The 24,568-nt window shown below is 44.4% G+C and overlaps 2 protein-coding genes and 1 non-coding gene across 4 annotated transcripts; 2 read left to right on the plus strand and 1 right to left on the minus strand.

The window, feature by feature from the left end:
- Window positions 1–303: 303 nt before the first annotated feature.
- Window positions 304–13,475, plus strand: LOC106747723. The gene is made up of 6 exons (XM_014625558.1): window positions 304–572; window positions 10,444–10,513; window positions 10,758–11,306; window positions 11,409–11,637; window positions 11,709–11,799; window positions 12,171–13,475. Exons 2-6 carry the CDS (start codon window positions 10,462–10,464, stop codon window positions 12,279–12,281), a joined length of 1,032 nt encoding a protein of 343 aa, XP_014481044.1. The 5' UTR covers window positions 304–572; window positions 10,444–10,461; the 3' UTR covers window positions 12,282–13,475.
- Window positions 2,608–2,680, plus strand: Trnar-acg. Its single transcript has one exon. It is a non-coding gene; the product is annotated as a tRNA-Arg (tRNA).
- A 156-nt stretch (window positions 13,476–13,631) lies between the features above and the next one.
- Window positions 13,632–24,043, minus strand: LOC106747722 (tubulin-specific chaperone cofactor E-like protein). 2 transcript variants are annotated; one of them, XM_014625557.1, is made up of 8 exons: window positions 23,758–24,043; window positions 18,547–18,706; window positions 17,857–18,461; window positions 17,356–17,743; window positions 16,638–16,807; window positions 16,318–16,426; window positions 15,937–16,041; window positions 13,632–15,640 (listed from the first exon to the last, which is right to left on the minus strand). In XM_014625557.1, exons 3-8 carry the CDS (start codon window positions 18,447–18,449, stop codon window positions 15,488–15,490), a joined length of 1,518 nt encoding a protein of 505 aa, XP_014481043.1. In that variant the 5' UTR covers window positions 18,450–18,461; window positions 18,547–18,706; window positions 23,758–24,043; the 3' UTR covers window positions 13,632–15,487. The 2 variants fall into 2 exon arrangements, with proteins under 2 accessions (XP_014481043.1, XP_014481042.1); XM_014625556.1 differs by lacking the exon at window positions 18,547–18,706.
- Window positions 24,044–24,568: the final 525 nt, after the last annotated feature.

A 24,568-nucleotide genomic window follows, 5' to 3' on the forward strand; every position in this document is an offset into this window, starting at 1 on the left:
GAGAGCGGCATATTATCTACAATTGCTAACGATGTATTAGCTTTATTTGGAAAAATGCTAATTGATAAGGCGAATTCGTTGAAATTGAAGAAATGTTGATCGCGACGATTGATTTGTGAACAGATGAAATTGGCTAAATTTGGCGTTCTTAACCGATAAATACTCAGCGGCGCTCGGAGTCCCTCGGCAAGGTAGATCGCGCGCGTTTCGCAAGAGGGGAGAGCGTGACTCCCGGGCAGCCACCTGTCGCGCGCACGCGCACCGAGCGCAAGATACTTCTCGTCGAGCGAGACGGCAGTCAGTGTAAACCAAAATGGCGAGTGTGATGGCGGTTCGCGACGGTTTGCGGCGTGTTTCGAGCACGCTCGCGATTTTCTGAACGGGACGCACGCAATAATGTGATCCATGTGACTCGCGTCGACACTCGCGGCAAACTCGTGGAACCGTCGATCGGCGTGTCGAACTCGCGTTTCTTTCATCGGTACAATAACATCCAGCCAGTGTGACCAGTCGGATCGAACACCCTCCCGATCTCGGACGATCGACGGGCTGACAATTTCCCGGAGCTAATCGTAAGTATAATTTCGCACTCATCGATACGCGATCGGTTGTTCGCTCTACTTTCGCGTCGCGGTGCGCTTCCTGTCAACGTGACATACCGACGTAAATATCGTCGCGCGCTTATCGACTCACGCTTATGCACGCGGCGAAACAACGCGCTGCTTCGAATATCTTACATAAAGAGCAGAAAACTAGAGTTTCTCCGCGAATATTGTCCTCGTTACATGAACTTTTCCTCGTGGAATCTACGTAATCGGCACGCTTTTTAGTACTTGGCATGTCAGAGAGTAATAACAACAAAGTGCGGAGGTCAATATTTCGGACGGGCGGCTTGAGATGCGACTATTCTAACACCCGTAGCTCGACTTTCAACAAATTAAGCTAACCAGTGATTAACCGGCAAAATTGTCATTTCTAATTATATAATTTGTCGTCCAGTAATGTTCAGAAAATTAATCATTCTGTTAGCAAAGCAGTTAATGCGCGCGCGTGCTACTTTGATAGCGACTTTTAAATATGGAGATTATAAAGAAAAAAAAAAACAAGAGAATTTTTCTACTCGTTTTAGAAACAAATTGTCTCTTATTTTCCATGTTGACCACTCTACCGACTGAGTTAACCGTCGATTGGCTTGATCAGAATTTGATCAAAGTCACCCTGAGAGGTTGAGATAATCTAAATTAACAATAAAATCAGAATTTAGAATCTACATCCCTTATTTGCCATGAACTTGTAATATCGGATTCTCCGATTGTGATTTTGTGTTTCAACGAAATTTGCCCTTTTAGCGAAATAACGGAGTCCGTTTAAACATCCTATAAATATTGAAACGACGCTTTACGGGCTTTGTTTTCCATTATGTCGGGAATTATTCTCTGAAATTTACATTGTCGCGTATTGATTGTCGACGGATGTGCACGTTTGTTAAAAAACATGACACGTGTTGAACACGGCTATCGAGAACTTCAAGAACGTGTACGAATCGTCACTGATACATAAAAATGAGTTACGAAACAATACCAGCCCGTATGTTATTTCCGATAAGTGCTATCTTCGTATATCTTCAATATCAGCTAATTGATAAAATTTCATTTTATCTTGTTTATAAGAAAACCTTATAAAATCGCCGATAATAGAACTTGTACGTACAATCGCGAATGCTAATGGAATATTATTCGGGGACTCATTAGAAAGAAATGACGTCACCTTCATTATAGTTGTCTCTTTCCACTTGACTTTTTTTCCTTTCATTTATCGGAGAACGTAATATACGTTGAGATTATATGCTGAATCGAAGCGAAATAATTGAATAGAAGAGCTGTCGTGCGGCTTTAAAAATACGAGAGCTAGAACTTGAACAGGAAATTTCGCGATTGGCCGTGCGTTATTGACACGTCTCGCTGAACGACGTTTTATGTGAACGCCGCGAAAACGTTTGCCCAAAGATCGATGCGCTGCTGCAATTCAACGTGTCCGTGAAATATTTCGCTCCTGCCCGGAAGAACAGGCAAGCGCAGTGCGCATAATGAAATTACGGAGATACATGCTCCTTTTGAAGTCTTGCGCGGTGAGAAGAACCGAATGTATTTTATTCAGAATTTTGCATACAGTTACGACAGCTCAGCTTTCAAGCACAGTTCATACGTGTCAACTTTTGTTGTAAATACGAAAGTATAGGTCAAAAAAAAAGGAAAAAAGCTTTTTTTACGCGAACGTTCAAGGACGCTTCAAGAGAGAGAACTCGTCCTTGTAAAGTAGGACATCCGGTCGTTTCATTCTTATACGCGCGTATTAATATTTCGTGCAAAGTATCCCGAATTAAACGGGACAATTTTCAATGGGACGGATATTTCGTCTCATTCGTTTGCGAAATCTGCAATTATTTATAGACGAATAACGTATAATTTGCAAGTTATCGATAACCACTGTCAGAGCACCCTTTCTCGTCTATTTCGAACATAAAGTTATTTACGTAGCTGTTGCAACAGATTCTTTTTTGATTCTTGCGCACGACAATACAACGTTTGAACGGTTTCGCGGTAAGGTGGTCCTGTGGCGCAACGGATAACGCGTCTGACTACGGATCAGAAGATTCCAGGTTCGAATCCTGGCAGGATCGATTTTTTTATTTTTGATTGATTGCATCTTGACAAATCTCGGGATCTATCATTGAAAAAGATTGCGCGACATAATGGACGAAATAGCGCGCAAATATCAACGCAGCGAAGAGAGGCAGGCGCGCACGCGCAAATATAACATAGCAATCGTTGTAATTCGCTTCAACAGACAAAGAGGCGGCGATGAGGAGGAGAGTCGAGGACAATCGCGGTGCATTGGAGCGCGCGTCTAAATTCAGCACAACCAGGAACTAAATTTTTCGCAACGTGTCCTCCGGGGAATGTCCAGAAATAGTCCACGTTCTTGGCGTGCCGACCAGACGCGGCGTCTACTTCCTCATTTCTTTTTTTCTTTTGTTTCTCACGTTTCAAAGTGCATGCTCGCAACATTTGCGAAATTTCCGCATTTTCCACTTTGATAACACGAATAAGACGTAAAGTAATGTATCTGAGAGAAAGATTCGACTTAATATTTCGCGTGAAACGTCACGGCGAATAATTATTCAGGCTTCCGTTGAGGGTAGCGAATTTCCGCACAGGAAGTCCCTATTCCCTTCGTGCGTGTACAACTGGAACGTGATATTCGCTGACCGCTGGGTCGCTATCGAGGAAATGTAGTTAAGTGAAAGGAGGAGGAGCCTCTTCCCCGCGCGTCAACAAATCTCTTCCTACAATGTAGAGAAACGAACTTTTTTGTCACGGGACCAAATGAATATTAGCATAGACGGGCATCCATTCAAAGTCCGACGATCCGCTTATCTGCGGCTTCTTTATCACAATACAGTGTTATCGTGGATGGATGTGCGTTTAAACGGAAGTTTCTTTCGGTTATCTCGGCTTTTCTTCGCGCGCAATGGTTACCGTCGAGAAAAACAATCAGCCGTTCTCTTTCTCTCGCAATAGCGCCTTTATCGTTTCGAAATATCGGTGCGCGAGAAGGTTTTACCTAAGCCGTTATTGTACTCGTTGAGCATTAGGGCATGAGAGAGACGAAAACAGATGTGCGTGTATATATGATGTCGCGTTGTTGATTAAAAGATATCCTTCGTGACCTACCGAGGCGGTAATCCGGGTGGTCCGTCGAGTATTACGGCCAAGCCGATTTCGAGTCACATTAAGCTTTGTCGCGGAGAGAGGGTAGTAATTGAATAGACTGACGTATAAACAAAGTAGACGGATGCAATGTGTCTATCAACTTTCTTCCGTTATTTTGCGAGGGGAGAAAGAGAAGAATCGCCGTAGATTGGTGCAAAAGTGCAGTACTAGTCCCTTTACACGTTTATAATTAGATCGGACTTACTTACAATAAATGGCTACGAAAGCGAATCTTAACTTTCGCTAGTTTTGCAACAACGCATGCGTGACTAGTGGCGAGCTATACGTAGAAGCTTTCGCTCTCGTGAAAAATAGTATATGCACTACAACTTATTACCCACGCGAAGCCAGAGAGATTCGCGAGCACAATACGGCAAATTATATATCCAACGCGGGGTTTCTCCCCGTATAATGAAATATATCTCGGAGCGCGCTCGTCGTGTCGAGGTAATATCACTTAAACGTCGGTTAAGTAACGATAACGAGTCATCTTTTATTGCGTTGTTGCTCTGTAAGCAGGATTCCTACGAGCTGACTAATTAAAACGACGTTGTTTTTACGACGAATATCAATAAATTGACACCGCGATTGCTCTCCCGGCAGCGGGATCGTATCGTTATCGACTGTCAAGTCCATCTGTTGGAGAACAAATCACGAGCGAAGTGCGTCGTTAATGCAACGACAGAGAAACATATTCAACGAGCGGAATGTGATGTAAGACGCTGAGAAAAAGGCTTAGCGAAACTTTGTATTAATTGAAACATTCATTAATACGCTTTCATAATTAACAATTATTAAACTTTCATGTGACATAACAAAATTAACACGTTGACTCGCCTCTCTCTCTCTTATACGTTCAAGTCTATAGTTACTACTTCTACATACCATGCCCCATATTTTCCTGTCATTTCCGAAAGGGATCAACTTGTCGTGTCTCGACAATTTTCATTAAAAACAGTAGAGACGTACGATCGTTCGTACAAATTACGAGGCGCGCGAAGTAAAGGGTCGGTCACTACGTCGAAGTAGCATAATCGATATGTATCAAAGTACTTCGTCAGCCCGTTCCGCACTCAGTGTCAATTAGGCTCGTGTAATTAACTGTATAATATTCTCGGAAATAGAGTGTACTACAGCAATTTCATGGGGCGAATAATCGATCAGATTAGATAGAAGTCCGCGCGAATCGACGATCCCGTCGACACGATCGTGTAAAGGAGAAAAATTCATGATCGGCCGGATGAGTAGCGCAGCTAGTTCCCGAGTCCCACTTTCGTGGGGGGATCGATACGAATATAATTACCGTCGAGGATTTCATCTTCACTTTCTTCCTTTCACGAACGATGCCAGTTTAATCTGCCGGATGTATCTCCCGCGAATAATTGTTGATACGTTTTATTTGACGGATCGCTAGGAAGCGAATTCGCACGTTCAACTTCAATCTTTGTTTTCACAGGAATTCCTCCTGAAGCAATAATTCAAACGCAAGCGTCGCTCGTTACGGCTTTAAAAGACAAATTATTTCCACTATCTCGATAATAGGTATCGTGAAAAAAGAAGAGTATCCCTCCAAGAGTATTCGTCGTAGAAGTCTTGTAGAAGTGATACCGATCAAAGTGAAAGCGTCAATCGCGAGGGTGTACGAGAGAGGAAGCGCGGGCAGTGAGCTAAAAACTATTCTCCCGCGAGGAGGAGAGAAAAAGCGCGAGAAACAATGGATGGCTCTAAGAATACGTTTCGCGGCGTGAAACGAGGAATAGGTCAGACCGTCTGAAAATCTGTCGCGGCTGAGATCGATTCTTGACAGATAATAAGCAAGTTTCGCGGTTTAATCTCCGTGGAATTTCGAGGGGTAAAGTCGCGGATATTACTTGAAAGTTTGGAAAATCCCGTCGTTTAACGCGACGGGTGGTATTATCAACTGAGGCTTTAAATTGCGCCAGATTCGCCCGCTCGTGGCCGAGATTCTCACGTGTGATACACTTTTACGTAAGATTAATTGGGCAGAAAGACGATCTCGTTGTTCCACAATCGGGACCGCGTTCCGAAATACGGTGAAACTACACCGGAGGAAATTAGATTGCGATCGCACTCGTGTGTGTGAAAGTTTATATCGTGAATATAATATCGGAAACGATCGCGCAGCTGTTGCCGCCTAAATTCGCCCGGAGAGGCCGCCTTTAAACGCGCGACGTTCATTCTTTCTGCATACCGTCGCGCGATTACTTTCGGCTTGACTGAATCCTAATTCGATTCCGCCTGTGTTTTTAAGCGGACAATTGCTCGACAATCTAAATAGATTACACGAGGAGAAAACACGAGCTCTTGCAACTATGTTTAATTCTCGTTTTTTCCACGTAGCATATCGAGAATTGTACGGAAGAGACTGAAGAATGAGAAATCCTTCGTTCAGTGAAATCGAATGATAATTTTCTCGGAGCCGAACAAGTGATTAATAATTGAGATCGTGTGAAGTAGCACGCTCCGGCGACGGGAAAACATCTCGCGCAGCTGTGGTTAGACTGATTGCCGTTCGATAAAAAAAACATAACACTTAAAATCACGGAGTAGAATTTCCGAGACGATGGAAAAACGGGGAGGTGAAGAGCCGAGTAATCAGTTCACGGCCATTAGTTTTGAGGGGCTGCGTAATTCACGTTCGCTCTCCTCGTTAGTCCCTCCTCTCGAACGATAAGCCGCGAGCTGCCAATGACGAATGGAAGGCGAGCAGGTGTAATTAACGAGACACACTCTGATGTAATTCGAGCGTTGTTGTTGAGTATCGAACGTCGGACTAACCTTCGCCCGGGATATACACGGAAAGTGAATCAAGTGCGAAGAAACGGGTTTCCACTCGACACGCCGCTTTTTATCGCGACGGAGATCGCGTTTCTTACGTCGTCCTGCTCCGACGATCGCAACCTGTCGCACTTTGCTTTCTTGCCTCCGTTCTGGAAATCGTGAGACGGAAGCCGAGTCTATCGGATTTTCCATCGTCGATAGATACAATGTCACGCGAACGTCAAAATCAAGGTTTGCACAAATTGTTGTCACGGGAGGCTTTTAATTATACGATTGACACGGCTACGTGGCGCGATTACGTAATACAACGATGATGATAAATTGCATCCGTTGGCACATAGATCGATAAAAATTTACTTTTACTTGCAAACTCGAATTCTACATTTAAACGGATATCAAACGCGGTATATCCCGCTCGGAGAAGTTTGCGGCACTAGTTGCCGATCGTTCGTCACGACGACGGTTGTTGAACCTCAACGGGCCGCAAAGCGGCCAATTTTTTTTACGAGCTTTCACGAGGAGCATGTAAAGCAGCGGCACGCAATAGCAGCGAATTCATTAAATCAATTACGCTCTTTGGTCTGAAAACTAAGTAGAACGAATCGTACGTATGGGAAGGTGGACGTCTCGAATTCGGCGTATCCGCGCTAATTTCTTTGTTTTCAAAACTCTCGCGGATAAGTGATGATTGACAACACGGCTTTTCCGTGTTTTATCCGTGTGGAATTTCTACAGTCCGCCGCGTGTGTGCAATTATTCGTTTGAAGGCTGGTGCGTGTCTCATTTTCCACGTCGGGGATTTACGCGCAATCAATCGAGGTTAATGCCAACAATGAGATGCGCGTTCGCTTAATTAAATACATTTCGCGTCCTTTCGGTCTAAAAGCGAAGTAGGGCGAGGCTCAACATGCGGAAACGATGTTACGTAATGCGCTTTTTTTCTCTCTCTCTCTCTTTCTCTCTTGCGCTGTACGCGCGCTTTACGGTGCGAGCGGGGTCGTCGGTCGTGCCTGCGAATCACGCTTCGCGCGCACTAATTGTTTCGTACGAAGGGATAGATCGTATCGACGTGTTAATGCGACCCAGTAGTATTATTTATGCGTTATCTTTTGGATCTCGAAACGAAATGGAACGCGACGTAATATGCAGCGGTTATGAACTGGATTTAATCCGTGTAAATTCGCAGAGGCGTCGGCGTAACCAGTCTTATTTGCGGAAACCAACGGTTTCAGCAACAACCGTCGTCGCTAACACCGGCCCGTAAACCCGGTAAACTGTAATTTTTGCTAAACAACCGTCCAGCTGACGCGCATTTGTCGAATATTATCCTTACTGGTACACATGTGTGTGCTCCCTAATCCACTTTCTAAAACGCAATCAGTATATTATCACTAAAAAGCGATATCATTGCAAATATGTTATTTTTTAGATGCATAAACGTGTAATTTGGCTCTTTTTATATGTTTCTTGCCATATAAATCACAACGCACTTTAATACGTGTCAATTCAATACAACGATTAAACTTAATTTGATTAATTTAGTTAACGACGCGAAACATGTAAAAAGAGCCGAATTATACGCTTATACGTTTTAAAATGACAGCGTAGTCACTGATAGTTGTAAATATAACACTGTAAATCAGTCAAAAACGATAAGAAAAGATATCGTTTATTATTACTTTTTAATCACATAGATTCTTCAGTGATGATTTTCCTTATTTACGTCGATTTGATTTAATTTATATTGTATTACCTTGATGGGACCCGACCCGAGATTTCTGGCTCTGTTGCCGTACGAATTACGCTAAATGTGCGTATATGTATATAGATTTTTGTTAGGAAACGCATAACAGCGATTTACAATGAATATTCCATTAGCTAATCACATTTTCAATAACTAATTCGACCTGAGAGAGCGAGTATATCGGCGTTAATTGGAAAATTTCGTTTGAATAACTCTAAAGAGAAAAATCTCCAATCTTTCGTCGTTCTTTAGTCCGTCGTCTGTGTGCGTACGGAGAATCAAGTCATTCGGCGAAGAATGCGTTGTCAAGGCAGGTAGGGGACCTACCGTCTCCCGAAAAGAGTCTTTTGTTCATTATTAAGTTTGAATTTGAGAACATTGCAATGGCCGGTTCTTTCGACTTGGGCTCACCACCGAGCCGCGCAAAGGTGCGACTGGTTACAACCGGGGGAGCATGACCGGCTTGGCTAACTGTACACCGAGTATGTCTCGCACGCTCCTTAATTCTACGATCGTGTGGCACTTTGTCCGAACGTAGGTAGGGTGCTGTCGAGATTTTTTCACCTCAAAATCCGAGGGTTAACTCTCCCGGAGAATTCTCTTTCACGCGCTGATGCCTTTGTTCCCTATTAGAGGAAGAAACACGTGAAATCGACCTCCAGTCTATCTTGGCTGGTGAAATTCTTTTTTTCAACGTATGCCGATATCGTATAAATCGCGTGTTTCTTTCTGTTAAGTATAAGTGAAAAATAGCGACGGTCGATCCTTGGATAACGCCACGGAATACTATTCGCGTCACGTCGCGAGTTGCAACTGGTTGTAGCCAACAGAGCGTGACCGTCGCACTATATCCTGCTGTTCAACGTATCGCATCTTTCCGCTACGTTTTGCGCGTGTACAAAGTTCGCGGGGCTGGCGCATAAGTAAGTTCACTACGATCCCTCTATCGAGTTTAATTTCACAAATGATTCATTCATTTCCCATCTTGCCTTTAACGTGGAAATGAAATTAGTGTGAAATTGTTGTCCCCTTTCTATTTGTGTTAATTTAATCGAAGAATCTTGCACGCCAAAAAAAGATGTCTTTATGTGACTTGGATTTATTTAACGTAAAAAACACCATTTAATATCAAATATTATTTTGTTTCAGTGAGAATATTGTTATTTTATTAGAGTAAACCATGTTGTTTGATGAGGATGATAGGTGTTTGAAAGAAAATGGAGTATGTTGTTTGACGTAAAGATATTTATTGTTCGAGAAACCAAATAATCCTATTTGTTGAATCGAACGTTTATTTACTCCGTTTTAAAAAAGATTGATTTTTTCAATTAAGTGAATTTTATTAAGAAATCTTCCTCCGTGTACACTACAAGCCTAGTGTACGTTACTTGCGTGTTTGAGCGATACATCGTACGGTGTTTCTCTAACCGGAAATTTGGCCTCATTCCTTTCATCTGCTTTGTTTTTAACATATGCTGCCGCACTTGCAGGCAATAATCGCAAGTGCGCGCTTGAGTTTGAATTTATCGAAACGACCGACTCTCTTTGCTGGCCGTGTAAGTACGAGCGTTGAATGCATGCTGAGGAATTTGGCGAATGTCTCTCTCTCTCTCTCTCTCTCTCTCTCTGTGTTCGGATATAATATATAAACATTTCGGATCCACACGGTTGAATTAAACGAAGCCCGTTTTGGTTGAAGGAAACGGAATTTCTGGTTTTTATAACCGAATTCGATATGTGAGAAATTTCTGTTTCGTCGAAACCGCGTTTGGTTAATTCAAGCAATTTTTCTTTCTCCATGCAATAAATTTTACCCGGCGAATAAAGATGATATGTGTGATTTCAGTATCAAGGGCGTTTTACGGTATTTCTTTTTCGCCGGCTACCTCGCAATCGTTTACTTGGAAGCGGGAGTCGCCGGTATATCTCGCTTTAAAAATTCCTCCGGTCACAATGACTCACGATTAAGCAAGTGGACCGGCCGCAGATTACTCAGCTTACCGGTTTTTTCAAAAATATTTCTTCCTCTCAGTGACGTGATGATCGAACCCGCTATTTTCGTTTAATGCATTCGATTAATTGTCCTCGTTGTTGGTACACATAGATTGGCATTCATATTTGCAGATACACCCAGATGACGCAATGACGCTACATTGGTGGATGCATTGGTTCTGGGTTACCGCGCAATTTCTCGGTGAGTCAGACCTCTCGTCGGACATTTTAACACATTAACACGGTAAACCCGTTTCACACATACATACGTTCCGTTATTACCGCCAGTAATCGTCTTTTATTAGTCACACGTTGCGTCTTTAAATGAATAAAGAGAACCAGGTGAAGTTGCTAGAGAATTTATCTTCAACATGCTGCATGACATTTTCGAGCGAAAGGAGAAAGCTTCGATGTGTACACAATTTAATAATCATCCTTTCGCGCAGTGATTCTCGGGAGTCCCCTGCCGTCCACCACATCGGGCCCCATCAACCAGCCGTCTCCGACCTCCGAAGATACCTCCGAGTCGCCGAGAGCGAGCTTCCGCGTCGCCAAGGCCATCGGTCTTTATCCGCAGACGAACACGGCGGTCGTGTTGGACAGGCAACCCGTCACCTCGGCACCGTTGGAACGTGGAAATACCTCCGAGCCCACTACGCAGCGCGCCGCCGAGAACATCGAGAGGATTAGAAATTCGACCACGAAGAAGGACAGCAAAGTCACGTGGATCCTGACGACGAACAAGTCGGGTAGATCGAAGTACGATCAGGAGGAGAGGAACCAGTCGAGCGGCAGGAACGAGGAGGTCGAGGATCTCACGGTGCTACCTCTCCAGGAAGAGATGTCGGATCTGATGCTGAATCGGACGAGATCCGCTCTCGTAACGTCGGTCGGCGGTAACGCCGCGATCAGGACGTTCAATCGATCCGAGGACGACGTCGAGATCGAGGTGGCCCAGACGCAGCATTTCGCCACAGCGGCGTCTATCCTCGAAGGTATCAACTCCCCTGAGTACATTTTAAAGAACAATTCGCTCTAGTTTCATGCGAGCACAGCATGGTTGATTTAATATATCTCGGGCGAAATTCTTCGTGCAGTTGGCGTGAGCGAATCCACTCGTTCGAGCAGAGCGAGGAACACTTTCATCGCGAAGCCCTTCCAGAGAGATCAAGGAGACAATCAGCCTTCCGATTACGATGCCGGTAATGACAGCGCCAAGCAAGGCTCGACGAGATCCGCCGCGGATATAGCCGCTATTACAGGCAGTTGTTTAGCGACTGTGGCCCTGCTCAGTACAATGGGTAGTCTTGGATTCATTATGTACAGGTAATGGACTCGTAATGCAATTGCTCCTGTTAAGCGTGCATTCATTAACCGCGTCTTCTTTTGTTTTTCAGACGCAAGTACTTGAATCCTCCGCAAACGTTGAACAGCGATAAATGCAGCAATCCCGATAGCTCCGGCTACATCGACGATTCCACCATTCGTGTTAGTATTGTTACGTAGGCGGTCAATTAACGATCAGGCTTGCCACAGACCTGGAAAACCGGAGAAAAAGTCAGAGAAAGATATAAGAAACGTGGAATTTTTAATTTTCCTCAATTCCTTTGGCCTGTATTATGTTACAAAACTCGTAAGCCGCCTTTAATAATACCTTTCCTGCTTCTAAACATTAACGATTGTTCATGTCGTCTGGAAAACATGAAAAAGTGTTGTGGCAGGCTCACGATAATCGTCCAGATACAATATGAAAACCCATTGCCTATTCTATGTTTTCGTGAAACTAAGAGTTCTTTAATTCGAGTAAAAGATCCCATTTCGCGAATGAGATTGTTATGTAATGCCTCCTTTGTTCACAGGATAACTCCGAGGAGATGTACAGTTTGGATAACGACTCGTTCCTAAATTCGCTAGAGGCGATGACAATACAGAATTACTGGACAGACAGTGTGAAGCATACGAAGCTATGACAAAAAAGGATAACTCATCCCGGAAAGAGAATCGAATCGTTCAACATTTCCGACGGTGAAGCACACGAGCAAATCTCTCTGCTCGAGCAATAGTACTTACACACGAGACGTACTCTCTCGCTGCGAGCAGTCTCGTCGCAACGACAAACACGGTAGGGTGCGTCGAAAAATCGTTATCCAGTTCTAAGACGTCGAAACGTTTTACGACGTGACCGTATAAGGAATTGCAGATCAAAACCGCGAGGCGACGTTTCCCGAGCGTTGATTCACGTCACTTCTATCGTCTCTATATTTTTCTACCACGCATGCGGTTGGCAAAGTCGCGCTTACAGGCAGGAAGTGGCGCAATTATCCTTTGAATATTTCCCCATTAATGGTATAGTGCAATAAATAAATAAAAATGTACTTTATTATTAAATTAAATTAACACGATAATGCTACCCTAGAGAAGTAAGTACAAATAAGACTACATTTTTTAGTCTCCATAACTGTCGCTGAAAAAGTAACAGGAGAAATAATCCTTAGGATTATTCAGAGTACAATACCTGCGAATTGGAACTCGTATATGTACAATTGTACTTAACAACGTCTCTTTGATCGTACTACTCTCTCCTCCTACAATCTCACTTCGAAATTACATCGCACGGCCATGTTTGACAGTCGCTTAAGTCGGATAGCTGAAATATTTTCGAATATTGGATTTACGAATGATCGGACCAAATGTAGATCTAGCTTTATGCCTTCATGACATATCCAGCTGAAACGATTGATTGATTCACGTTTTCCATTACGAGTCTAGCTTGTACTTATGTACATACAAAATCGTCAAGTTTTATGTATAGATGTGCGGTATCTCGCGCGCCAGCGTGGCGTGATTAATTTTAAGTAGCTTCAGCGTTTGTCGGTCAGATATATTTCAATATATCCGATAAAGCGGGCGGACAGAGAATCTATTGTGATAGCGTTTAATATAAATCAACGTCGTCTATGGTGTGAATAAACACACTCGTGTATTATACACCTTTGTTCATTCGTGAACTTTGCTTCGATATTACGCCCGGTTGTTAAATTCACCGTGGCGTACAGCCACCAAAATTCTAGCGAGTTTCATATTTACGATGCTTATTTTATATCATTATTGTACATATAATATAAATATAGTTTTAATAAATAAATGTAGTCTAGCGAAAGTTAGTCCGAGCAGATCAAACAGAAGCGAATTTTTTCGCCCAACTTGTGAGCACATTCTGTATGCACTGTCATTGTTTGTGACAGTGATTTAGGAGCGATTGTTAATCGCGCGGAGTTAATCAAGTGTCGTCGAAGGATGAGGAATAAAGAGCGACTTACTACATCGTATAAACGATTTATTTCGTTAGTACGTACATTTGCGCCAGCACAAAAGAAGAATCGTTTTTATATAAAATGAGAGTAATGCCGAGACTAGACACATACGGCGCAGGATTCCACCGCCGGTCCGTCCTTGCCCTTCTTCGCGATTGATTTTCCTTTTCGTTGTTTACATCGACCAAACGCGTCGCGTACGCTGCAACAGGACGCGCACCAACAGTCGACAATATTTTTCCCGACTATCATCGCGATGTTCTTTCTTCGTGAAACGGCCTAGCCGAAGCAGCAAGGATCCCCATTAATTAATATCCTTTCTCTTTCTCTCGATATATCATAAATAAAAAGATTCGAAAAATATTCGCATCCAACAACACAACAAGGACCTTTCCGTCCCACTGGCAATAGTCGAGAAAGATTTTGGCTTCCGGTGCTGCGCTTTCATACTGCAGTGTGTTTCTCGTTAGAGAGCCTTATCCCGAAATGCACAGGGCAGTGTTAGAAGTATCCGAATTACGCTAGTAAAAGGCAGGCACTAAGTGACTCTTCAAGCTTCGTTGCTTGTGAGCAAAGAAATCGAAACCTGATGTACTCTCTCTCTAACGGTTCAGCTCGATGGCATGGCGATGACGAAGCAACGCAACGTTCTACTTGAATTCTTTTCGTTCGAGTCTTAAATCGAGACAAGTTGTAAATGCAACGACGGATACTTGTAGCATATTCGGGAAAAGGTTGTGAAGATAGATACGAAATCATTACGAGAGCTCGAGCGCACGAATTGTACAAACGGCCGCCTTTTATCGCATCGCGTTTAAAATTGTTGTTAGCCCTTCCGTTTTCTCAACGTATTACGAAATGAACGTCCACTCGTACAACAATCCAATGCCTTAAATCTAGAAGGGATTGAACATTTGCAAGTGCACACACAGACGAGTGCGCGCATCTTCAGATTGACAAAACTCTTGCGTACTATCGCAGATCTGCCGTCACGTTTTTACAGAGCGGAAAAAATGGTTGATGGCGCGTTTGTAATTTCGCTTGCACGAGAAAGAATGTACCTTCGGAAAGTAAAGAGAGATCAACGCGTACAAGTGGATGACACTTTGCGAAGGAGCGCGTTTATATCTATCGCGAATACGCGCGACGGAAATATAATTGCGCGTTGTACACTTTTATCATTGCCCAACAAAACTCGTTCGTTCAACGATACCTGCTCGCGATCTACAAAAATATCTCATTCTTTTCGTCATAGCAGCCTCGACGAGCGCACCGCATGATCGGTCAAGTCCACTTTCGTCGAGCATCGGTGAAATCAAGTAAACTCTCCGTTACCTTCGTAATTGCATCGAATTTGGCTGGAAATCGAAATTCGCTATTTACAATTCTGCTCTCCCCGTTACATTTTACTCCCTTATAAGACAGACGAGAGTATCGCTACACTCGAAAAACTGATAAATCGACAGCTATCTACTCATCTAAATGCGTCTGTATGCGCGTATACGTAATATGTACGTACACAATTATCCCCTATGAGCTCGTTAGTAACAGTTTAAGTTATACGTCGAGGCTTGGATGAGTTTGTTATACGAAGAAATAATTAGCTATAGCGTCGTTGACGACTCGATCGTATTAATCGCGACAATCCGTAACGATTGTCAGACAAAATGCGCGCTTCCTCGCGTGTCCGTTCATTCCATAAGGAAACACTCGGTGTCCTCACGTCTGATAAATTATTGGATTTCCATCAATATTTCTCTTTATCATTATTCGTTGACGATTCCGATCGTCGCATCGATAAGTGGAGACCGAAGTGCACATCGGATTTCTTCGATACCGCTCGATCCACTTGTCGATCTTCTTCAGGAACGAATGGAAGATGTACCTGAAGACGTTGATACGAATCGATTCAGTTTGCTGTCGATGATAATCTCGTCGCCGTTCCTGATATTGTATCGATAGAGTTGCTTGTTAGGGTACAGCATTTCCTCCGGACCATATTGCGCTTTCATTTCCTGAAATATTATGGATTCATTCGTTTCTTCAACATTGGCACACAACAGTCTATATATTTATTAGACATCCTTCATAATCTACGCGAAACTTTAAATATATGTTAAACAATCTTTTTGCATACCTTGTACCATGGATACCTCGGATAATTACGAGTTCTAAGTGACCATGCGGGTGAGGATAAGGGGATTGTTCGGAAGGATTTATATCGAAATTTCGGATTTCTTATAGGATTTGTGAAAGCAAATATTCTGCGAACAATATTAAAATCATTTTACTAATATAGAACATAGCTCACCTGATCAACATAGAAAAGTCTCATTCTATTAGCAGGTATCTTCACCATGCTTTCCAATTTGGTTTTCAATTCGAAAACTGTTCTATATACATCTACCGACCGTACCTGAAAATATCGAACTTGGTTAATTTATAATCAACGCGCAATTACTTAATGCGTTACAACTAACCATTAATATAAATGCATAAAAATAAAAATATCACTTCTTAATCACGAAAAATAGGCAAACTTCAACGGTATTGATACACAATCTACTACTGTACCGATACAATCATTTTTGTCGTAACTTATTTTACAGCTTGTTGAAGTTGGCCCATTATTCGTGATTGGGACAATTTTAACGACATATCTCGTCGCAAAACTTGATGAGAAATGAAATACCTCAACGAGATCCCCATACGTGAAAGTGACCTTGACCCTTTTCTCTGGTGTTAGGTCAACATTCACCAGGGGGTCCAATTTTCCATGAATAGCCACGAGCTCGGAATACCTGAAAATCGAAGAAGAGGGTCAAGTTGGGTTTTACCGCAAGGCAATAACATGGCGACCATGAAACGAGAATAGAGTCTAATAGACTCGGGCAAAGTTGGAACCGTAACGGAGGACAACTTGCATTCATAGAGGAATCGCACCTTAAAGACACGAATCGTCTGTGCGGTGCTTGTTCATCGAGGGAAAAAGTTCGGAATGTCGAGACTCACCTTTCTGGCCGATCAGCTTCCGGTTTATCCATGTAATAACGTATGAAGGCTCTCTCGGCGTCCTCGCGCTCTTGAGACGATATCACGCCGCCGCCGTTCAAAGTCTCGACGTTTGGCAGTCGAGCTATTAGCAGCTGCCGCCTTTCGTGTTCCGTGTATTCTCGAGGGCTCTGGGAAATGTTAAGCATCTTTACAGAACGCAAATAACGATATCTTAATACATACTTGTTAGAGACAATAAATCAAAATGTACATATGTTTCTTCATCGAGAGAGAGAGAGAGAGAGAGAGAGGTTCAAATAAAAAAATTGATACAAACGAGATGATTTCAATGACACAATTTAACAAACTCATATAATCAGATAACATTTGACAAGCAAAGAATTCTTTGTTAAGAATAAGGCGTCTCGCACGTTCTGCTGATATTAAAATCACAATAATACGAGAGTTCTCGAAAGTGTGTGACATAAATATTATATCGATTCCAAGAAGTTGTTTTCCACACGTTGCATTAATCTATAAAGCTAGTTGAGAGAGCGTGCCAAGACTCCGTATGCGAAAAGATATCTCGGTTGCTCAGCATGGGGAATTAAACGCGTGTCTTTTAGACTGTCAGCGAGTCGAGTGCATGAACGAGTACGTCGATTAAAATGTTTCCCACTGGATGCGAGTTAATGCTTCCCGACCTTTAATCCTCTAAAGGGAAGACCGCTCTCACCTCGAAAAGCGGACATCCTTGAATCCTGAGCGATTTAAGCGCGGGAAACCTAGCGAGCCTCTCAACGTCGTCCCAGGTTGACAACAGTGTGCCGTTCACATTCAAGAACCTTAGCATCCTAAAGGGATCGTGGGAAGACTTGATGGTCGTTCCACAGGACTCCGATTCCGACTCGGATCTGTCGTAGTTAACCTTGCTCTCGAATATCCTATTTCCCTTCTCGTCCGTGTGCTCATCCGCTTCTAAATGATTCATGTTTTCGCTGTCGTGACCCTCCTCCATCGCCCGGCGGCTGTCCTCGTTCGGCAAATTCCGATTCTCCTCCAGAGCGAGCGATCTGATCGGACACTCGGCCAAGACGAGGCTCTTCAGATTCGGGAAAGCATACCTGAAGGAACGCCACATTTCAACACAAACTAACAACCTACGTATCTTTTCGCGTTGTATCAAACAGATTATTCTCTGGGAAAATATGTTATCGAAAAGCCAATCAATCCTTACCCCAACTTTGATATCTCGTTCCAGACTTCCACCGGATTACCGGTGAAATGCAGCTTCTTCAGCGCCGGATTCTCCGGCTTCTGGTAATCCAGGTCCACCGTTTTGTACTCGTTCAAAGACAGATGGAGCTCCTCCAGATTGCGCAGGAGCCGTATCAGTCCTTGCACCGTCGACCAGGACACTCTGGTGCCGTTCAGCACGAGATTCCTCAGAAGATCGTAATTACCGTGCTTGATTTCCAACACCTCCGCCAGACAGTTGAAGCTTAAATTCAAAAACTTGATCTTGGGCATGTGCTGCAAGATACCGAAGACCTCCGTCCATTGCGACAGCTTGTTCTGCGCCAGATCAAGCTCTTCGACGTTCTTGCACTTGCTGCGGAGCTTCTCGGCGTCGTTGCCCGCCGACTCGATGTCGCAGTCCTGAAGCACCAGCAACGCCGGCACAGTGTGCCGGGGTGACTTTTTGGGGATGAAAATGCTGACAGACAGGGCGGCCTTGGGCGAGCCGGACTCGGCTTCGTCGTCTGTCAACGAGCAGTCGGTCGTCGAGCTGCCGTACTTCAGCTCCAAGGCTTCCAGCAACGACGGCATTTTTACAGCATTCTGCAAGTTCGTCGTAAGCTCATCGTTTCACTTATTTTTACGCAACTTCTAATCTCCGTGTTATTATCGAATAACCGGTTATTACCAAATCTATAGAAAGCGTCTAACTATTAGAAGGGACGTCCGCTGCTCTCGTTCTGCCTTTCTCCCGGCGACATAGTCATTTGATGCTCGAAGCATCCTTTTCGATTACATTGATACATAGTGCGACCGTATAATCAAATCTCGGACGTTTCTCTCATTTTCTGAAAATATCGGAGAAAAGTCGGCAATTGGAGGGAGAAAGATGATATTATCCACGTGTTTGATTTATTTTTAAACCATTGCTCGGGACGTGCGCGAAGATTGATAAACACGACATCCGGCCAAATCGCGACTGACGTAGAAAAGGAAGGAAAAACCTTCGAGCCGGTCATCCTCGAGACACACAAGTTGAATCTGGTTTCACCATATTCGTTAAGGTCACGCCATTGTCTTTTTGTGCAACGACTGAGAACCGGTACCGGTTCTTTAGCGGTCGACAAAACGATTCCTCGTGATCGCGCATAGCGTCGCCCACGCGGCCGAAGAGAAAGAACCCCGGCGGACACTTCGTGTCGATTGAGAAAAATCGATGGAAGAGCACAGTGCACGAAAAAGCCTTCGCTTTGATACCTCCACCAACTTTTCATTCTCACCGTTGCAAATGGTCATTTTCGCCGAACTGTTTCTCAAAGTCGCTTGAATCTTCACACACGGAAAGTAAAGGCAAAACTCTGTTCCTGCAATTGAATAGATGAAAACCCGCCGATGAGAAATGAAAACTTGAATTCGATTGAGAAAACTGGGAGCAATTGATCGAGCGGGAATCTTCCCATCCTTACCAACGAGTTCAGTCATCTGATTCCTAGGCAAATTCAGTTGCATCGACGGAATTGTTTTTTTTTCCACGTGCAAGTTATTCATTTAATGTCACATTTACGGCGAAAAGATATTCCAACTTTCCGCGAAAGTCGCGATTTCTCGAACACATGGAAGATTCGTGCGTACGTCGATGAGTAAAAGGCGGCTTCGCCGTGGACGAGCTTTCCGATCTATTGCACGGTACGATTATTAATACGTAGCCGGATTACCACATCTTCAATCAGTGATAAATGTCTTTCTACACGCGCTATATACGGTTGCGTCTTCACTATGCATGACGGCTGCCATACAAACCATCTTCCACGTGTCACAACACGATGCATACCTGACTATAATGTGTACAATTGAACGCACTCCCATTGTTATTAAGTGCGACCGAAGAGAGTGACGTCTGCGAAAGTATAACGGGAGAATATCGACATCTCGCGGATGAAACAAATGATTTCTCTCGTTCGAATCCTCGGGACAAACAACGACTGCGAGATGAGAGTAATAGATTTTCTGTTAAAATTTTGTATTACCTTGAGCATGGTGGGATGTGTTAAAAAATACATGTTTTTTTTTTTAATGTATTAGAAAATATTTGTATACTTTCTAAGACATTCTCCGCGTTAAAGTAATATAAAATTTCAGTGGACCGTTTTTAACACAAAACTGTTTACCGTGCAGCGATTTCCGAGGTGCGCTAAAAAAAGAAAAGCCAGTAGAAGCGTTGATTCAACGAGAGACGTAATGTAAAAAGCCGCTCGCTGGATGCGCGCCAAATTGCGTTTACATAAGAAAGATATTACATCGACGTTACGTTACATCGCGCGTATTTCGGACTCTTTAGAGGATGCCGATGATTTATCCTACGAGGGAATTCGCTGCGAAACAAAAGCAACGAACGCAGATCGGTTAATTCGGGATGCGCTAGTTTCGATCCAGTGGCGTCGGTAGGATCAAATAAGATCGGGCTGGCCTAGAAAATTGGCCTAACCGTCCATGCTTTGCTCTCCGCTTCCCCTACGTAATAGCGATATCGGTTCAACGGCCATGCGAAATTAACTTTCTCCAGCGAGCGAGAAGCCTAGCAGAACCCGTGCATTGCACCGCGTTGGAGTCGTGACAGAGGAGCGTTGCGATATCGACGCGATATAGGGAGTCGCGAAAGTCCGCACGCTCGTGCGAGGCAATTTTCGCGAGAAGCTCCGATAATATCAACGTCAAAGTGTCGTGCCGTCCTCTGGGGCATAATTCAGGACCGTGTCATTCATTCGTCCCAAAGCAGCATTCGCGAATATTGAGAAATAATTTCTGATATTATTATACCTGGTAGGGAATGCATCGCTTCTAAATATTTGTGCATTGTGACTGCAAGCGTGGTCTCTCAACAATCATCATGCACGAATAACCGAGCATGATGCGCCTGATTGGAACGCATTAACCGAGTCTTTCGTACAAGCGAAAATAAGCGTGATCAAACAGTGCGAGTGGAAAGACGGGGAAAGTTGTATCGAGTTTGCAGGAAGCGACAAAATTTGCCGCGAAATCAAATTTCAGCTGAGCCCGCCCGCGAAACCGTGATCGCGACAAAATGGAAAAGCAAGAGTGAACGCGGATCTAAACGACTTACGGAAACCGTAAGTGGAGTACAATAGTAGTAGCACCGACGTTCACTCTCTACATTCGTGTAATTTCACGCTGCTTGTGTCTCGAGATTTCTGAGATTCTAACGTTTGCGTTATGACCATTGTGGAAGCGAGGCGAGGGAAATGCCAAACGGCCGATAATTCGTAATTTTTGCGCGAGTAAAAAGAGCGCTCGTTCCCCTCGTTAGTGCAAAACTCAGCGAGGGTGCGGCGGTAACAATCAGCTGAGTCGCGACGGTGTCAAATGAACCTACCAGCTGTCCCGTATCGCAACGCTAAATATATGACGGCGCAGTGGGTCACACGGAAAAGATGCGGCTGACCTTCCGACTCGTAAAGCGAGCGAGCGAGCGAAAGATAAATAAATACGCTTCCCCGGCTTGGCACTGCGAATCGTCTTTCCAAATTTTCCAAAAGGCGCGATTTTAAATGAGGGAACAAGTCGCCTAAAGCTGTCTGGAATCCTCTTTCGCGCGATATATTCAAGCGCACATCCAAAGGCTAAGAACAGACGAGATTAGAGCTTTCCGTTGTCCTTTCACCGACCGCAAAATGGGAACCAAAAGCGCCAAACGGAGCGGAGCGTGACGGCACTTTGCTGCCGCTTCGTAATAAAAACCTATGAAGAAACATTGACGAAAGTCGCCGCTGCGCAAATGCTGCCAAGTCGCGGAATATTACTCACTTGCTCAAGGTTATTGCGCGCTTGCCACCCGAGAGAGCATTGTGAATGCACGTACCGATATATCTATATATCTGCCGCGCCTCGTCTACAGCTTTGCATAGCGACTGTAAAGCCCGCAGATTCGATCGTTGACACCTTCGCCGCTATAAATCATACGAAATTCGCGAAAAGGATCACCGAACATCCCTTTGATGTTCGCGCGAGTTTCGATATTATCGACTATACAGAGGCGATGATTGATAAGCGACGATTGCGCTTATCTCATAGGAGTGTTCAACGTGGAAAAATATTCAATACGTATAATCAGATAATGTACTCTCTCTCTCTCTCTTTGTCCGTTTCTCGACTCCTAAACCGCGTCCCGCATCGGTGCACAGCAATTAAATCGATGCGTGTGTGTGAGAAAGTGGCACCGACGAGAGAGAGAGAGAGAGGTATACAGTGTCACAAATACACTGCGCAATTTTTCAGACGTCGCAGATTTCTCAATGAATATCAAAGCAACCTCTCAAGGAAAAGACAGCGATTTATGCGTCGCGACTGACGTGATGTTAGTCTTTAATACGCGATACGACATTTTCGCGATGAAACCTTGACGAGATCCTGCCGACTGCTCACACGACTGAGAATTTAATTCGTCTCTCTCTCGTCGAGATTCTATTGATTTCTAAAAAGATACGCGCGTGCCGAGTTTCGCCTGCGAGAAACAATCGTTATTCTTCTCACTCTGCTATTTGTATCTGAAATGCTGCGTAGTAGTTCTGGAACACCTGGTGTATACCGGATGGGCCGTTCACTAGAACGCAATACATCGCGACGAACACAACTCCGACTACGTTACGTTACGGTGTAGATACCGTATTACGCGGGGCCATCGATGCGTCGATCTACGTGACGATCGAAAATGTCGCGAAGTTTCTTTAGCCGTATCACGAAATTTCGTAAAACGGAATTTCGCAAATTCGAATTTTCTATATTATATTACACCTGCAAACAGGCTGTTGTCGTCACGTTTGACACTACAGATCATTAATTACCGCCATTTTCCCAGAGGGTTTTCTACATTTTGACTTGGAGTACCTGTATACATCCTTAACAAATGTTTTGGCAGCATATATGTTCTTCCAATAAAAAATTGTACAACAATTGCAGCGTTATACTTGAACAAGTCATCATGACCGAGCTGTACGAAATTTACGCACAATGGATGTCTCATCAATTTCAACCTTGCGATTCATCAATTACCAAGGATGAGGGAATACGTACCCTCCCACAAAAACACAGTCGTAAAGTTTGTCGGACAATCAAACGACTGGTGCGGAGGGCACCGTTGACACGTCGAAATCCGATTACATAACCGATGAACGAGCGCTTAGAGAGAGACGACGCTTTTACTGGTAAACGCGTTCGCTTGAAAGTTGCGCAAGTCGCTAAAGTGCAACGGCGTCCAACGGGGACCGACGGACATCGCGTAATCAGCGGAACGTCTCTCTCTCTCGCGAACCACAGATACCGCGTGATTGTCTATTTTCCACATCTCACGCAAATATCATACGAAATTTTACTTTTTGTCGCCCGCCGTCAGCTGACAGCAACGAAGAGAGCTGTTGACGTTAAATCGAAGCGGCCCGGCGGTAAGAAGGTGAACTCCGCGTCGTTTCCCGACACCATCTTGCAATTAGATTTAATCGCCGATACCGCTCGACGGACGTCGAGAGAGAGAGATCCGATGGCTTCCTACGAAAGTCCGTAAGGTCGCCGCCATTCAGATGACGCGCGAGTGCAAGAAACGAGTCGCGGGGATCCCACGCGAAGCTCATCCATTACACATGCGTCGGTAGATATCAACAGTCGTCGGATCCATATCCAAGCGGCCTTCGTTCGAGCGCGCGGCGCTAAGAGCGAGAGAGCGGCGGCCCTTTGGGCCGTCTAAACGCCGTCGGTCGCGCATTATCGAGACGACTTCCGCGAGCATCCCGGATAAAAATCCGACACACCTCAGGAATCGTGTCAAGGACCAGGCGGATGGGCGGCCGTCCAGCTTGGCCCTGGACACGTCGCTTTTATTTTTACTCACTGTTTGCGCGCCGCCCTTCGCTCTCCTCTCGGGCCGCCTCTCACGTACTCGCCGTGCTCCTCGTCGGAGGCAACGCCACAGTGGTCGCGCACGCTTATCTCCTCCTTCGCATTCCAAGTCCTGCCAGGTGAGAGAGGGAGAGAGAGAAAGAGCGAGGCCTCTTCGCGCGGAGGCTTCACAGCGTCGCGCGAACCTACGTCGTCGATCTCTCGAACGGAAGAGCGGCGTCGCGCGCCAACGCACTGTCCGCCATCCAGCGTTCGACTGGCTCCTTTGTTTAGTAAACAGAAACAGCTGAGCGGTCAACCAGTGACGGGACCAGCGGGACTTTATCGACCGTACAGCGCATGCGCGCTGTCATGCGTCACGATCACGTGGTCTTGCGCCGTCGGAGAATGGATGCACACGCAGTCTTTCGACGAGATATGTGGAGTTGTTGTTCTTCGATTTCGAGGAATTTTCCAAAACGGTCCTGTCTGAACTGACGAAACTTGAACTTCGGGTTTGGCTGAAAAGAAATCTCGGGATCAATTTTCAATTTCATTCCTTCCCTCTTTTACAATTCGTGTCCAATATCCGCTTCTGAGTTCTTTTTCGCCACCGAGTTTAAACACCGGAGTAAACTTATGCCCAAAATAAATGGAGTATTTTCTCAAATTTTCTCAATTCGTCGATGTCAACGCATATTTTGGACACATGCAACACGCATAATATAATCGTTTACATTATTTAGGAAAGGGGAGAATAGAAATGAATTTTAAATTCACACGCACCGCAAAAGTGTAATATCGATTGTAAAGAAATCGTACGT

The sequence above is a fragment of the Dinoponera quadriceps genome, unplaced genomic scaffold (genome assembly GCF_001313825.1).
Source record: "Dinoponera quadriceps isolate SergipeBrazil2010 unplaced genomic scaffold, ASM131382v1 scaffold1395, whole genome shotgun sequence".
Classification (NCBI taxonomy): Eukaryota; Metazoa; Arthropoda; class Insecta; order Hymenoptera; family Formicidae; genus Dinoponera; species Dinoponera quadriceps.